The sequence below is a fragment of the Chaetodon auriga genome, chromosome 5 (assembly GCF_051107435.1).
Source record: "Chaetodon auriga isolate fChaAug3 chromosome 5, fChaAug3.hap1, whole genome shotgun sequence".
NCBI lineage: Eukaryota > Metazoa > Chordata > Actinopteri > Chaetodontiformes > Chaetodontidae > Chaetodon > Chaetodon auriga.
In genome coordinates, this window is record NC_135078.1 from 11,598,606 (window position 1) to 11,616,550 (window position 17,945).

The window sequence follows — 17,945 nt, forward strand, 5'->3', positions numbered from 1 at the left end:
TCACACAGAAACATCACTTTGACACATTTTGATAGCAGCAGTTTTAGCACCACCAGCCTTTCCAATACTGAAAAATGGGAAGAGTTTCTCAGTGAAAGTGCCTTTGTGAGTGTAGATGTGAGTCATGTCTTCAGGGTCGTAGAAGAACACCTCCCCCCTGTCATAGTCCAGCTGGACTCTGATCCTCTGGAGACTCTTCTTCACTGTGACAGTCTTACCAAGACCATTACTGTATTTTCCACTATCATGCAATAAACACCAGATTCCATATTCTGGTGAAAGAAATATCTCCCCCTTCCTGTCAACTGACTCTTTAGCCAAACCCACTCTCCAGACAGGATGGTCTCCCACCTCCACCTCCCAGCTGTGTTTCCCTGAGCTGAAGCCCTCGGAGCCCAGAACAAAATAGTATTTAGTGTTTCTCTCTGGATTGTCAGGAAGCTGCTGCTTTGTGTCTCCATTCCTCACACTGGTCAGATCATCAGACAGACAGAGCCGGGGGTGTCCAGTGTTTGGGTCCAGAATGACAGGACTGAAGTGGACCTTGTCCTTCATCTTCTTCCAGACTGTGAAGGACAGGTTGCCCAGGTGTTTGGCCACATCTATCAGAGCTCCTGAGAGCAGCTGTGGATCTGACAGTGAGCACTGGACTCTGGCTCTGCTCTGAGTGGCTTTATAACTGCTGAGGAATGGCACGTTGTGTTTCTGCAGCTCTTCTTCAACAGCACAGATACTGTCTGACAGAGAGGAGATCTGCTGCTCAATCATCTTCATCTCTCTGCTCACAGTCCTCCCCTTCTGCTCCTCTTCCTCCCTCAGAGCTGCCAGTCTGGACTCCTCTTCCTCTTTCAGGAACTGGTGGAGCTTGTTGAACTCTGCTCTGATCTGCTTCTCTGTGGACAACAGCTGCTTCTTGGAGTGTTGAATCACTTCTTTGTATGTTTCCTTCACTCGTTTGTATTTGTCCCTCTTGTCCTGCAGAGACTGTAAGTCAGATTTCAGCTGGTCCTTCAGCTCACTGACTGCTTGTTCTACAGGAACCACCTTGTGACTGTGGTGCAGAGAAAACTCACAGACAGGACACACAGCTCGCTGCTCGTCCTCACAGTACAAATAAGAGGCATCTGAATGTTCATCACACACGACCTGCTCTTTCCCTTTCTCTTTTTCTGTCTCACATGATTCAGATTTCTGTCTTCCAGCAAAGGAGTCAGCCAGGTCCTTCAGTGAAAAGTTCACTGCTGGATGGTCCTTTGAGGATTTTCTTTTACAAATGGGACAGTTGTTGTTTTTAGCTTGTTCCCAGAATTGTTGCAGGCAGCTTGAACAGAAGCTGTGGTTGCAGCTCAGAGACACAGGATCTCTGAAAGTCTCTGAACACACATGGCAACTCAGGAAACCTTTGAATAGAGCAGTTTTCTCAGCCATTTGTATCCAAATTGTCTTTCAAAAGGAAGACTCACCAAATTCGTGTCCCTCTGAATTAAAGATCACAATCCTTCTTGTCTTTCTAGTAGATTTCTTTCACCCTGTAATGGCGTCTCAGTCCCAATCAGACACGTCAAAATCAGCTTTAAGTTTCTCTTTCCTCCTTTGAAGTAAATCATTGACAGCTGACATGATATTTTCTTACCAGCAGATGGGGCTATTTGATTTCTTCACTTCTTATCTGTTAACTTTCCATATGATGAGCCTTGGACTCCTTCAAATGAAAATCATTTATTTTCAAGTGAAAAAACAATAAATACATAACGCAGCACACTGACATTGAAAACAAATGATTGACTGTAGAAAAACCTACATTAATACCTAAATTCAAATGTTTGAGGAAATAATCAACACCATGTAGCATCATGTGGAGGGGCATGAAAGGCTGCATGGATACCAGTCCCAGTCCTGTTTTGAAGTAAACTCAGGATTATATTTAGTCCTGGACTAGGCTGATCTTCGACCAGAGAAACCTCAGCAGGTTTAACTGAACATTAAAACACTGGAATAATGTTTTTTTGCTCTGCAACAAACCATTTTGAACACATTCAAAGTCATCCTGTTGTTAAAATATTCAAACCACTGCTTTAGTATAATCAATCAATCAATCAATCAATCAATCAATGTGACCATGTTGGTAGATGAATAAATACATCAGTGTTTTTGCATGTGTATGTTTTGTGTCGTGTCTCCCACTGGGACTCAAAACATTTAACTGCTCAGTGAAACTAAGATGAGAAAGGACTGAAAAAAAAAAAAAGAAAAAAGAAAAAATCAAAGCATCAAAAATTCTGTTTTCTACTTTTTCTTCTGTCAACACAACAACTTGTGATAGAATGAGAAAGGCTTCTTGTCACCACGGAATATTCTGGTCTGTCGTCATAACAAATGAATCACGTCTTACGTTCCATCAGCGTATCTTGTTAGAATTACAATATTTTGTCAAATGACAAACTGAGCACTGTTTCTGGTCACAGCAGCAGCGACATGCTGCCCTTCTTCTCAAACCTCACGCTCATCTGACGTCACACCTCTGCATCATCAAACTTGTTTGTTGTTGTTGTTGTTGCAGCATCTTTTTGTTTGTGCTCGTGGTGCTAAAAAGGTGCTCGTGGAGGGACGCGTGTTGGTGACAACTGATATTTAAGTCCATGTCAGTCATGAAGAAGGCTCTGTAAGCTGAAAGCCTCCACGAGTGTTTTCCTTCATAGCGTGAGTTCAGAAACGTCTGCAGGTTGTGAGGTTTGGCTTTGCTGTTCTGTGGTCTGCCTTCTCATTTCAGGGCAGTCCAATCCCACAGGCTGCAGTGTTTGAGTGTGTGTGTCTGCAAGCATGTACAGTACATCTGTTGCTCTCAGTGTGTGTTCTGTAGAAACCTGGTGGGGGTGGGAGGTGTTGTGTGCGAGATGGAAGGAGAAGGCTTTATTTCGGAGGACATATCACTCCCCTGCCTTCATCCCAGGACTTTGTTTTTTCTCTCGATTTCTGCTTTTTCATCTCTTGTTTTTCACGTGTTATCAGCTTTTCATCATTACAAAGTGCTCGTGCCAGAGGAGGCGGGATTAGTCCGATGGACTTCAAAGCACTGAAAACTGTTTTTGTGGGGGTTTGACTTGCGATCAGCTCCTCTGTACTTTGCTCGTCCACCATTGGCTGCCTTCACATTTGTCTCGCCCCTATTGGTCAGACCAAGATATTAAGAGACCGGGCAGTCGGTTTGGTGAGTAGTCCTCAGGTTTCTATTTATTTGGAATATTTATTTATTTATTTTAGTGGATATTTTTATTGTGCTTCTGTCTTTCTTTTCTTTTTCTTTTCTTTTCCTGTTGTGTACAGCTCGTGCACTTGTGCAAGTACTGTCTGTTGTTGTTCAAAGGGACACTGCTCCATGTGAAACATGATTGTTTTAAAGGGATAGTACACCCAATTTGCATCCTGCATGTGTTTTTCTGCAATGACCAACATGGTGTGACTTACTTTTTCTGTTTTTCTGCAGCAGATTTTTCACGTTGTTTTTGCAGTTTTCTGCTGTCCGTTGTTTTTCTTCCATGTAGCTCATTACCACTTTGCCAGAGTGGGACATCGATCACGATAACTCACGTAACACAGGATCGTACTTTGCGTGAACTATCCCTCCAAAGGCTTCGTGGCCTTTTTTAGGATGGCAAAGCTTTTTTGAAAGAAGGTTTTTCAAGGTGAACCACAGAGTTGTTGTGTTGTATCATCCAGTAACAGTGTTAAAGCCTAGTTGACCGTGTCTTGTACTAAAAGGTCAAAGGTCGCCTGAAAGCGTCCAGTGCCTGACTGTGCTGACCAAACGTGACTCCCACCCACCCGCCTCTGAAAAAAGAAGACATAGCAGCATGTGCAGTACAAAGGTGTTGTTCTTCTGTTCTTCTTAGTGTGTTTACTAGCCTTGAAAATCAATAAAATAAGATTGACATATTTAAGATGAGGGAGTTCACAGTATTACACAACTGCAGCTAACTAGCAGCGTAGCTGGCATTTTCTTTGCATGACAGTCGGGACACTTGTTTTTGGTGTTTTCCTTTTTATTTGCTTTCTGGTTTTCTACTGAATGCTGGTATACTCCACCTTTCTCTATCGATTTTCTCAGCTTTTTAAGTGCATATAACTCTTTTTGTCTCAAGACGATATGATGAAGATGATGATGATCAAGTCGATGAGGATGACTATGAGGATGTTGACGATATGATGAAGATTATCTTGCATGCTTTTCTATGGGGCTCTGTGTTGTCAGTGCACAACGGCTGCCTTTCGCACGCAGCAGAGAGAATACGACAGGCGCCTGTTGAGCATCTGCACCAAGAGTGGCAGGTGCTTCACTCGGCCTGCGTGTCACTTTGAGGAGCAGCGTTCAGTCCAACTGACAGACTGGAGGCCGTTCAGAGAGTGAATGAGTTCCAGCAGGGGGCGCAGTCACACAAAGCAAAGCACAAACGCACACAGGCGGATGGCAGATTGATGCTTATGTTATAACAAGTTGACTTTAGTGTCAGACAATCAGAGGCAACAGCAGTTTATCACTGGAGAATAAGAAGAAGCTTCCGGTATAATGATTGATCAGAGCTGCACCGTTATCACCAAAATGACCGTCCGGATCAAAGTTCAACACCACGATCGTAATGTTGAGGCGTGGTTGTTTTCCTCTGGGGAACAAAATCAGTCTCCTTTATTGGTCTGACATCAGAAAGGCTTTTCATGTTCCGAACTAAACTAAACGTACCAACATCGCCCACAAATCAGGATTCTGTGTGAATGATCGAAGCTGAAATGGTGATAGAGAATGATTCACTGAGCAGGTCTACAGAAAGTACAGTCAGTGTCCTTCTGTGGTGTCTTGAGGTCAGTGCGAGCTCTTAGTCACATGAAGCATCGCTGAGGTCAACGGGAGCCGCTGTGTTCACTCTGAAGCTCTGCCGTCGTCTTTCTGCAGCCTGTGACTGAGCTGCACTGACAACACTGAGCTGGCTTCTCTTTGTCGGCTGTCTTTCACTCTTTCTCCCATTCCCTCTGTTTCCAACCTTTCTCAATCATTTCTCTGCACTTGGCTCTTTCTACTTTCCTTTTGTCTCTTTTTCTCACTTTGGGTTTCTTCTGTATAATAATATTATTAATCCTCTAGTTCTCTGATTCTTCCCATTATTGCTCTGTTCTCTTACGTGCTACACGTGTTTCTATAACTTCAAGAAAATGTGTTAAGGTGTCATCAATAAAATGATCATTTAAATAGAAAAGTCAGTCAGTTTCTCTGATTCCAAACACAGAAAGCAGCATGGCTTTGACTGTTCGTACTGGCAGAAGTAACTCGGGACACACATGAACTCAGTCATGTTTTCAGCAGAACATTTGCAAAGCAGGTAGAAAACCAACAAGTTTTTCAACACAACATAAAGTCAGTCCACAGTTATCCAGAGTACATCCTGACGTCATCCAACACACACTCATGCGCTGAAATTTGAGCATTTGCTGTTTTTATTTGGGATCTTTCATTATTTTCTCATGTTTCATCAACTAAATAAATCAACACACTGATATTAGAAACAGTCTTTAGTCGCAGCCTTAATTCACACAATCTTAAAGTCACTAAAATACTTTGTAGAGAAATACAAACAGCATCTGACACCATTCAATCATTTCTGCAGACTTTTCTACAGTGAAAGAAGCGCAAATAAGGAAGGAGGCTGAGTTTGTTCATCTGGATAAAACTGAAATAATATGTGGAAGATTGTATTTGACACAAATGGCAAAAAAAAAAAAAAAAAATGAACAGCTGAATTATTACATCAACGTTCTCCACAGTAAAACATGTTCATCACAAAAACATAGAAACAATCTGAAAATCTGTATTAACCAAAATGCATTTTGAGAAATTTAATGAAAGATTTTTAAACTTGGATAATAAAAAGACAGAAAGTAATTGTGAAATGACAAAAATAAACAAGGCAAGATGAGGCTTTCTGTTCTTCTATGATTTCAAATGAAAGCCTTTTTAAAATGTGTGTTTGTTGGTCATCCTTGAAAACTTCAAATAAATCTGTAGATGAAAGTTTTCTCATTTTAATTATCACATTAAATCTACTCGTCCAATTTCTTGCAGCATCTTTACTCCACAAACACCATTTTGGAAAGAACACTTGACACACTGAATTAATCCTAAATTCACACTTCAGTTTGTCATTCTGTGCTTTGGAAATATATTTGATGTCAGACACCGACCAAGGAATGTGTTCCATCATGTCATTTGCTGAAAGAGACAAAACGTTGTTTTTTATTTAACCTGGATGTCAAAATTTTCTTCATTTACTTTCAAATTACAGGATTTTCACCTTTCAAGAACTAACTGTTATTGTCTGTGATTGACATGAAAGCAGCACATTATAAAAATCTGAATGAATCTCTTGGACCTCACCATCCTCCCTGATCATCACACAGAAACATCACTTTGACACATTTTGATAGCAGCAGTTTTAGCACCACCAGCCTTTCCAATACTGAAAAATGGGAAGAGTTTCTCAGTGAAAGTGCCTTTGTGAGTGTAGATGTGAGTCATGTCTTCAGGGTCGTAGAAGGACACCTCCCCCCTGTCATAGTCCAGCTGGACTCTGATCCTCTGGAGACTCTTCTTCACTGTGACAGTCTTACTAAGACCATTCCAGTATTTTCCACTGCCATGCACCAAACACCAGATTCCATATTCTGGTGAGGCATATGTCTCCCCCTTCCTGTCAACTGACTCTTTAGCCAAACCCACAGCCCAGTCAGGATGGTCTCCCACCTCCACCTCCCAGCTGTGTTTCCCTGAGCTGAAGCCCTCAGAGCCCAGAACAGAGGAATCGCTAGTGTGTCTCTCTGGATTGTCAGGAAGCTGCTGCTCTGTGTCTCCACACGTCACACTGGTCAGATCATCAGACAGATGGAGCCAGCGGCTTCCAGTTTTTGGGTCCAGAATGACAGGACTGAAGTGGACCTTGTCCTTCATCTTCTTCCAGACTGTGAAGGACAGGTTGCCCAGGTGTTTGGCCACATCTATCAGAGCTCCTGAGAGCAGCTGTGGATCTGACAGTGAGCACTGGACTCTGGCTCTGCTCTGAGTGGCTTTATAACTGCTGAGGAATGGCACGTTGTGTTTCTGCAGCTCTTCTTCAACAGCACAGATACTGTCTGACAGAGAGGAGATCTGCTGCTCAATCATCTTCATCTCTCTGCTCACAGTCCTCCCCTTCCCCTCCTCTTCCTCCCTCAGAGCTGCCAGTCTGGACTCCTCTTCCTCTTTCAGGAACTGGTGGAGCTTGTTGAACTCTGCTCTGATCTGCTTCTCTGTGGACAACAGCTGCTTCTTGGAGTGTTGAATCACTTCTTTGTATGTTTCCTCCACTCGTTTGTATTTGTCCCTCTTGTCCTGCAGAGACTGTAAGTCAGATTTCAGCTGGTCCTTCAGCTCACTGACTGCTTGTTCTACAGGAACCACCTTGTGACTGTGGTGCAGAGAAAACTCACAGACAGGACACACAGCTCGCTGCTCGTCCTCACAGAACAAATAAGAGGCATCTGAATGTTCATCACACACGACCTGCTCTTTCCCTTTCTCTTTTTCTGTCTCAGATGATTCAGATTTCTGTCTCCCAGCAAAGGAGTCAGCCAGTTCCTTCAGTGAAAAGTTCACTGCTGGATGGTCCTTTGAGGATTTTCTTTTACAAATGGGACAGTTTTTGTTTTTAGCTTGTTCCCAGAATTGTTGCAGGCAGCTTGAACAGAAGCTGTGGTTGCAGCTCAGAGACACAGGATCTCTGAAAGTCTCTGAACACACATGGCAACTCAGGAAACCTTTGAATAGAGCAGTTTTCTCAGCCATTTGTATCCAAATTGTCTTTCAAAAGGAAGACTCACCAAATTCGTGTCCCTCTGAATTAAAGATCACAATCCTTCTTGTCTTTCTAGTAGATTTCTTTCACCCTGTAATGGCGTCTCAGTCCCAATCAGACACGTCAAAATCAGCTTTAAGTTTCTCTTTCCTTCCTTTGAAGTAAATCATTGACAGCTGACATGATATTTTCTTACCAGCAGATGGGGCTATTTGATTTCTTCACTTCTTATCTGTTAACTTTCCATATGATGAGCCTTGGACTCCTTCAAATGAAAATCATTTATTTTGAAGTGAAAAAACAATAAATACATAACGCAGCACACTGACATTGAAAACAAATGATTGACTGTAGAAAAACCTACATTAATACCTAAATTCAAATGTTTGAGGAAATAATCAACACCATGTAGCATCATGTGGAGGGGCATGAAAGGCTGCATGGATACCAGTCCCAGTCCTGTTTTGAAGTAAACTCAGGATTATATTTAGTCCTGGACTAGGCTGATCTTCGACCAGAGAAACCTCAGCAGGTTTAACTGAACATTAAAACACTGGAATAATGTTTTTTTGCTCTGCAACAAACCATTTTGAACACATTCAAAGTCATCCTGTTGTTAAAATATTCAAACCACTGCTTTAGTATAATCAATCAATCAATCAATCAATCAATCAATCAATGTGACCATGTTGGTAGATGAATAAATACATCAGTGTTTTTGCATGTGTATGTTTTGTGTCGTGTCTCCCACTGGGACTCAAAACATTTAACTGCTCAGTGAAACTAAGATGAGAAAGGACTGAAAAAAAAAAAAAGAAAAAAGAAAAAATCAAAGCATCAAAAATTCTGTTTTCTACTTTTTCTTCTGTCAACACAACAACTTGTGATAGAATGAGAAAGGCTTCTTGTCACCACGGAATATTCTGGTCTGTCGTCATAACAAATGAATCACGTCTTACGTTCCATCAGCGTATCTTGTTAGAATTACAATATTTTGTCAAATGACAAACTGAGCACTGTTTCTGGTCACAGCAGCAGCGACATGCTGCCCTTCTTCTCAAACCTCACGCTCATCTGACGTCACACCTCTGCATCATCAAACTTGTTTGTTGTTGTTGCAGCAGCATCTTTTTGTTTGTGCTCGTGGTGCTAAAAAGGTGCTCGTGGAGGGACGCGTGTTGGTGACAACTGATATTTAAGTCCATGTCAGTCATGAAGAAGGCTCTGTAAGCTGAAAGCCTCCACGAGTGTTTTCCTTCATAGCGTGAGTTCAGAAACGTCTGCAGGTTGTGAGGTTTGGCTTTGCTGTTCTGTGGTCTGCTTCCTCATTTCAGGGCAGTCCAATCCCACAGGCTGCAGTGTTTGAGTGTGTGTGTCTGCAAGCATGTACAGTACATCTGTTGCTCTCAGTGTGTGTTCTGTAGAAACCTGGTGGGGGTGGGAGGTGTTGTGTGCGAGATGGAAGGAGAAGGCTTTATTTCGGAGGACATATCAGTCCCCTGCCTTCATCCCAGGACTTTGTTTTTTCTCTCGATTTCTGCTTTTTCATCTCTTGTTTTTCACGTGTTATCAGCTTTTCATCATTACAAAGTGCTCGTGCCAGAGGAGGCGGGATTAGTCCGATGAACTTCAAAGCACTGAAAACTGTTTTTGTGGGGGTTTGACTTGCGATCAGCTCCTCTGTACTTTGCTCGTCCACCATTGGCTGCCTTCACAGTCAGTCGGTTTGGTGAGTAGTCCTCAGGTTTCTATTTATTTGGAATATTTATTTATTTATTTTAGTGGATATTTTTATTGTGCTTCTTGCTTTCTTTTCTTTTTCTTTTATTTTTTTTGCGGAAGTTGTAACGACAAACGGAGGCACACCGCTGGCTGAGAAAACATCTTTCTGTGGATTATTATCGCGTTTTGGACCAAATATATTGGCTGCAGTGGATCTAATGGCCCTTCGTCGATGTTACCAGCCCGTTTTTGCCGGCGTGTTACCGGTTCGTGGATTACCGAGAGACGCCACCGGCTACAGGTATGATGGCGGTGTGTGAGTCCTGCCTTCCCACCCTCTCGAAACTACGGGAGAGCATCTCCGGTCTGCGGGCCGACCTCAAGGAGAGGGACAAGATCCTCCTGGACTTCTCCACTGTCGCCACGGCGCAGGCCAAACATATCACCTACCTGAGGGAATCCGGCGCTGGTGACCGGTACATGGCGGCCACGAACGAGACCACCCTGCCGTGGACCGGCTCAATCACCACCGGAACTCCGGCACCAGCACTGGCCGAGTCCCCCTGGCACTGACAAGGAGCCGAGCCCAAGGCATCGGCACCTTCCACTTCCTGCCTTCGCCCCGCGGAGTCGCACTGCTTCACCGGGGAGGACGGGGCGGAGGGTCCAGTAAGCTCAACTCCACTCAGGCCGAGGGAATCCTGGTGGGTGGTGCACCGGGGCGCTGGAGCCCGGCCATCTCCTCCTCCACCACCTCCGGAGCTGCCACTGGACAACAGGTTCGACATCTTGAGCCTACAGGATTTCCCTCCCGTCGGTGCCCGGTCCAGCTCGCCGCCAGGACCTGTCCACCCAGCTGTCCGTGGCTCTCACCAGTCCAGGAAGTGGGATCCGCCAGTCCAGCATGGTCCCTCCCCTCCAGCTCGGCCCGGAGCAACCACGTCGCGACCCCGGCAGGCTCCACCTCGCCCCCGCCGCACCTCCAGGGAGCCAGTGATGCAGCGCACCCCCCCCTCGGTGCTGGTGGTGGGGACCTCCATGGTCAGGCACGTGGCAGTGCTCGGCGGCCGGACCTTCTGCCACCCTGGAGCACGCGTCACGGAGGTTGCATCCGCCGCTCTTCAGCTGTGTGCGCAGCACAGCCCGGCCTCCACACTGGTCCTGGAGGCCGGCATCAACGACGTGAAAAACCAGCAGTCTGAGGTCCTGAAGAAGGACTTCGTGTCGCTGATCGACCGCCTGTTGGACACAGGGAAGCGCCTAATTATCTCCGGCCCGCTTCCCCCACCACGCTACGGTGACGTCATCACCAGCCGGCTTCGCCAGCTGCACCTGTGGCTGAAGGGATACTGCCTGACTAAAAGTATCCCATATGTGGACAATTTTATAGCGTTTTTAAACAGACCTTGCCTTTTTAAACGGACAGTTTCCACCCCAACCAGGAGGGTTCACGGCTTTTATCAGTCAACATTGATCTCATTGTCCGGTCCTGCACTTCAGCCGCCTCCTGACTAAATGGTATGACTCACGCACACGGGCCCTCTGCCCCACACTCACCCGCACCCTCGTCCACCACATGTTTCACCCACACCATACACACCTTTACATCAGTAACCTCCTCTCAGCCACCAAAAACTCAGGGCATTCACTCCATTAGAACCATCACTTCACACAGACAGTTAAAACCCAGGAATGTTTTTAGATCCAGCACTGTTTTTAATATTCCTTTAAAACACCATGTTAAGCGCACGTTCAGCACAGATATCAAATTAGCTGTGCTGAATGTGCGCTCTCTTTTAAACAAATCCTTTATCATAAATGATTTGATTTTAGACAAAAAGCTAGATGGCATTCTCCTTACAGAGACATGGCTTGGCACCGATGCACCTGTTGTTCTCACTGAGGCCTCCCCACCAAATTTTAACTTTTTATTCTCTACTAGGGGGGGCAAGAAAGGAGGTGGAACTGCATCCATCACAAGAATTACAACGTCTGCAAATGCAGTCTCTTTTAACAGTTTTACATCATTTGAGCACCATGCATTTGTTTTTAGCAGCCCTCCTATTCTTTGCATAACCGTCTACAGACCACCCAAGTATTCATCCTCTTTTATCAGCGAATTCTCTGAATTCTTATCAGTCATTCACACCACCTACAACAGGATTTTAATAACTGGTGATTTTAATCTACACGTAGACAACAGCTCGGACCCAGTATCCAGAGAATTTTTAAACCTCTTAAACTGTCTGGATTTTATACAGCACGTTACGCAGCCGACCCACGACAGGGGACACACCCTGGACCTGGTCATAACTTATGGCCTGTCCGTGGGTGTGTCCTCTGTTGTGGATCTGGCTGTGTCTGACCACTATTGTGTGTTTTTTAACATCACCAGTTTTAATCAGCAGGAGGCTCCAGTGAGAACAGTGAGGAAACGCTACCTAACTCCTGAAGTGGCTGCAAATTTTATCCAGATTTTACAGAGCACTCCTGCATAGATTTTACCAGCACCCTGTGATTTTATCGTTGACAGTTTTAACAGCAATTTGAAGTCAACGCTGGACTCAGTGGCTCCTCTTTTAACAAAAACAATTAAGAAAAAACCTATACCTCCGTGGAGAAATGAGGAAATTAAGCAACTGAAAAGAAACTGCAGGAGTGCCGAAAGGAAATGGAGAAAATCAAAACTAACAGTCCACTGTGAAGTTTTATGTCAACATCTCAAAACTTACAATAGCACTATTAAACAGGCAAGAATTTCTCACTTCAAAAAACTAATCTCTGACCACAAAAATAATCCCAAATTTCTCTTCTCCACCATTGATCTTTTAACAAACAGTAATTTTAACAGATCTCATAAGACAATAACTAATACCCTGTGCGAAGACTTTGCAGACCACTTCAGGTACAAAATTGATAACATCAGATCCAGTCTTTTATCTCAACAGGTTTTAACTACCAACACGTCTGGATCACAGGTTCTACCTGAGGAAACACTGGAGAGTTTTGCCCTGGTTGATGCAAGGACACTTGGTCGAGTTTTCTCCCAGGTAAACCCTACAATCTGCCTTTTAGATCCAATTCCCACACCGTTTTTTAAAACACTCTATGGATTCTTTGAGGAACAGCTGTTATACATGGTGAATTGCTCTCTTCAGACGGGTGTCTTCCCCACCTCCTTTGAAACAGCGGTGGTGAAGCCCCTTCTGAAGAAGAGCAATTTAGACCCCAACATTTTAAATAACTACCGACCTGTATCCAACTTACCTTTTTTAAGTAAAATTTTAGAAAAAAATAGTTTTTAACCAAGTAAATGACTTTTTAAACAAAAATAACATTTTAGAAAGGCATCAGTCTGGTTTTAGGATGAACCACAGTACCGAGACAGCCCTCTTAAAGATTTTAAATGATATCAGGTCCAACTTGGATAACCACAAGCTCACAGTCTTGGTACTCCTGGATCTAACCGCCGCCTTCGATACAGTAGACCATCGCATTTTATTAGACAGGCTGAGGCACCTGGTCGGCCTCTCAGGTACTGCTTTTAACTGGTTCGTCTCATACCTCTCTGACCGACACTTCTTTGTAAGTTGGGATGCATGTTCCTCAGGAACCCACGAGATCAAGTGTGGGGTTCCCCAGGGGTCAATTTTAGGTCCAACTCTTTTTAATCTGTACATGCTACCCCTCGGGGACGTCATCAGGAGGCACGGCATCAGCTTCCATAGTTATGCTGACGATACACAACTGTACATTGCCGTGTCTCCTGATGACACAGGGCCAATTGATGCCCTTTTTAACTGCATTTTAGACATAAAGTCATGGATGGCAGAAAATTTCCTTCAGCTCAGCCAGGACAAAACAGAGGTCTTAGTCATTGGTCCTGAAGGCCAGAGAGAGAAACTTTTACCAAAACTACAAGATCTTAAACCAACACATGCTGTAAAAAATCTGGGCATGATTTTTGACTCTGAGCTTACTTTTATTCCACACATCAAAAACATAACAAAGATAGGTTTTTACCATCTCAAGAATATAGCCAGAGTCCGCCCGTTTCTCTCTCAGGCCAGCACGGAGGTGCTGATGCATGCTTTTATCTCCTGTCGCTTAGATTACTGTAATGCCCTGCTCTCTGGTCTTCCCAAAAAGAGTATCTCCAACCTTCAATTATTACAGAATTCAGCCGCACGAGTGCTGACGAGGACCAGAGGGCGGGAGCACATTACGCCAGTTTTAAGATCGCTGCATTAGCTTCCCGTGCGTTTCAGGATCGATTTTAAGGTTCTTTTATTAGTTTTTAAATGTCTTAATGGTCTTGCTCCTTCTTATTCATCTGACCTACTTTTACCCTACCAACCCTCGCGGACCCTAAGGTCCTCCGGTACTGGCCTCTTAACCATTCCAAAAGTAAGAACTAAACACACGGGGAGGCGGCCTTTAGTTATTATGGACCCCGATTGTGGAACAGCCTGCCGGAGAGCCTCAGCGCCGCAGAGACTGTTGATGTTTTTAAAAAGAGGCTCAAGACCCACCTCTTTAATCAGGCTTTCAATTGATTTGTTTGATTTATCTTATTCACGCTTCTTAGCGTGTTTATCTTTGTTCGTATCTTATTTTAGTTGCATATCTTAACAACATGTTTAATTGCTATTTATTTCATTTACTCATTTTATTTCATTTTATGTTTATGTCTTAGTCCCTTGGTTTTTAGCTCCAGCGTTTCCTCATGGGGGTCCTTGGTTTTTAGGTCAAGCGTTTCCTCATGGGGGCCCCCCTCACTGGGAACTGCTCCTGGCCTACTGATGGGGGCGCTGCTGAGGGGACGGCTCTGTCCTGGATGGCTGGAGGCCTCTGCACCTTGGTGTGGGGTCTCCTGTCTGCCTGGGTCGGGGTGGTCTCGAGCGGCGCCCCCCGGTCATGAGCCGGGGGCCCTCTCAGTGTGGATGGCCCCCAAAGGTGGCTTACCCCTTATCTTGTCTGTATGGGTGTGTGTGCGGGTGTGTGTGTGGGTGTGTGTGCGCGTGTGTACGTGTCTGTGTGTGTGTTTCTGTATGTATTTATGGGGGCGGGAGGGCTGGGTTTTCTTTGTTGTTTTTAGCCTCTGTGAGGCACTTTGTGTTGCTTATTAAGTATGAAAATTGCCATATAAATAAATAAAGTTTGAGTTTGAGTTTCTTTTCCTGTTGTGTACAGCTCGTGCACTTGTGCAAGTACTGTCTGTTGTTGTTCAAAGGGACACTGCTCCATGTGAAACATGACTGTTTTAAAGGGATAGTACACCCAATTTGCATCCTGCATGTGTTTTTCTGCAATGACCAACATGGTGTGATTTACTTTTTCTGTTTTTCTGCAGCAACTTTAAATTGAAGTTGATTTTTCACGTTGTTTTTGCAGTTTTCTGCTGTCCATTGGTTTTCTTCCATGTAGCTCATTACCACTTCGCCAGAGTGGGACATCGATCACGATAACTCACGTAACACAGGATCGTACTTTGCGTGAACTATCCCTCCAAAGGCTTTGTTGCCTTTTTTAGGATGGCGAAGCTTTTGTCGAAAGAAGGTTTTTCAAGGTGAACCACAGAGTTGTTGTGTTGTATCATCCAGTAACAGTGTTAAAGCCTAGTTGACCGTGTTTTGTACCAAAAGGTCAAAGGTCGCCTGAAAGCGTTCAGTGCGTGACTGTGCTGACCAAACGTGACTCCCACCCACCCGCCTCTGAAAAAAGAAGACATAGCAGCATGTGCAGTACAAAGGTGTTGTTCTTCTGTTCTTCTTAGTGTGTTTACTAGCCTTGAAAATCAATAAAATAAGATTGACATATTTAAGATGAGGGAGTTCACAGTATTACACAACTGCAGCTAACTAGCAGCGTAGCTGGCATTTTCTTTGCATGACAGTCGGGACACTTGTTTTTGGTGTTTTCCTTTTTATTTGCTTTCTGGTTTTCTACTGAATGCTGGTATACTCCACCTTTCTCCATCGATTTTCTCAGCTTTTTAAGTGCATGTAACTATTTTTGTCTCAAGACGATATGATGAAGATGATGATGATGATCAAGTCGATGAGATTAATGACTGTGGCACTATGAGGATGACTATGAGGATGTTGAGGATGTGATGAAGATTATCTCGCATGCTTTTCTATGGGGCTCTGTGTTGTCAGTGCGCAACGGCTGCCTTTCGCACGCAGCAGAGAGAATACGACGGGCGCCTGTTGAGCATCTGCACCAAGAGTGGCAGGTGCTTCACTCGGCCTGCGTGTCACTTTGAGGAGCAGCGTTCAGTCCAACTGACAGACTGGAGGCCGTTCAGAGAGTGAATGAGCTCCAGCAGGGGGCGCAGTCACACAAAGCAAAGCACAAACGCACACAGGCGGATGGCAGATTGATGCTTCTGTTATCACAAGTTGACTTTAGTGTCAGACAATCAGAGGCAACAGCAGTTTATCACTGGAGAATAAGAAGAAGCTTCCGGTATAATGATTGATCAGAGCTGCACCGTTATGACCAAAATGACCGTCCGGATCAAAGTTCAGCACCACGATCGTAATGTTGAGACGTGGTTGTTTTCCTCTGGGGAACAAAATCAGTCTCCTTTATTGGTCTGACATCAGAAAGGCTTTTCATGTTCTGAACTAAACTAAACGTACCAACATCGCCCACAAATCAGGATTGTGTGTGAATGATTGAAGCGGAAATGGTGATAGAGAATGATTCACTGAGCAGGTCTACAGAAAGTACAGTCAGTGTCCTTCTGTGGTGTCTTGAGGTCAGTGCGAGCTCTTAGTCACATGAGGCATCGCTGAGGTCAACGGGAGCCGCTGTGTTCACTCTGAAGCTCTGCCGTCGTCTTTCTGCAGCCTGTGACTGAGCTGCACTGACAACACTGAGCTGGCTTCTCTTTGTCGGGTGTCTTTCACTCTTTCTCCCATTCCCTCTGTTTCCAACCTTTCTCAATCATTTCTCTGCACTTGGCTCTTTCTACTTTCCTTTTGTCTCTTTTTGTCACTTTGGGTTTCTTCTGTATAATAATATTATTAATCCTCTAGTTCTCTGATTCTTCCCATTATTGCTCTGTTCTCTTACGTGCTACACGTGTTTCTATAACTTCAAGAAAATGTGTTAAGGTGTTATCAATAAAATGATCATTTAAATAGAAAAGTCAGTCAGTTTCTCTGATTCCAAACACAGAAAGCAGCATGGCTTTGACTGTTCGTACTGGCAGAAGTAACTCGGGACACACATGAACTCAGTCATGTTTTCAGCAGAACATTTGCAAAGCAGGTAGAAAACCAACAAGTTTTTCAACACAACATAAAGTCAGTCCACAGTTATCCAGAGTACATCCTGACGTCCATCCAACACACACTCATGCGCTGAAATTTGAGCATTTGCTGTTTTTATTTGGGATCTTTCATTATTTTCTCATATTTGATCAACTAAATAAATCAACACACTGATATTAGAAACAGTCTTTAGTCGCAGCCTTAATTCACACAATCTTAAAGTCACTAAAATACTTTGCAGAGAAATACAAACAGCATCTGACACCATTCAATAATTTCTGCAGACTTTTCTGCAGTGAAAGAAGCACAAATAAGGAAGGAGGCTGAGTTTGTTCATCTGGATAAAACTGAAATAATATGTGGAAGATTGTATTTGACACAAATGGCAAAAAAAAAAAAAAAAAAAAAAAATGAACAGCTGAATTATTTCATCAACGTTCTCCACAGTACAACATGTTGATCACAAAAACATAGAAACAGTCTGAAAATCTGTATGAACAGAAATGCATTTTCAGAAATTTAATGATAGATTTTTAACTTGGATAATAAAAAGACAGAAAGTAATTGTGAAATGACAAAAATAAACAAGGCAAGATGAGGCTTTCTGTTCTTCTATGATTTCAAATGAAAGCCTTTTTAAAATGTGTGTTTGTTGTTCATCCTTGAAAACTTCAAATAAATCTGTAGATGAAAGTTTTCTTATTTTAATTATCACATTAAATCTTCTCGTCCGACTCCTCACAGCATCTTTACTCCACAAACACCATTTTGGAAAGAACACTTCACACACTGAATTAATCCTAAATTCACACTTCAGTTTGTCATTCTGTGCTTTGGAAATATATTTGATGTCAGACACCGACCAAGGAATGTGTTCCATCATGTCATTTGCTGAAAGAGACAAAATATTATTTTTTATTTAACCTGGATCTCCACATTTTCTTCATTTACTTTCAAATTATTTTCACCTTTAATGAACTAACTGTTATTGTCTGTGATTGACATGAAAGCAGCACATTATAAAAATCTGAATGAATCACTTGGACCTCACCATCCTCCCTGATCA

General features: G+C 43.5%; 2 protein-coding genes across 2 annotated transcripts; both read right to left on the bottom strand.

The window, feature by feature from the left end:
* LOC143321277 (zinc-binding protein A33-like) lies at positions 1-1,428 on the bottom strand. The gene has a single exon (XM_076731541.1). It carries the CDS (start codon positions 1,426-1,428, stop codon positions 1-3), a length of 1,428 nt encoding a protein of 475 aa, XP_076587656.1.
* Positions 1,429-6,436: 5,008 nt separating this feature from the next.
* On the bottom strand, positions 6,437-7,864 carry LOC143321459 (zinc-binding protein A33-like). Its single transcript, XM_076731831.1, has one exon. The coding sequence runs from the start codon at positions 7,862-7,864 to the stop codon at positions 6,437-6,439; it is 1,428 nt and encodes a 475-aa protein (XP_076587946.1).
* Positions 7,865-17,945: the final 10,081 nt, after the last annotated feature.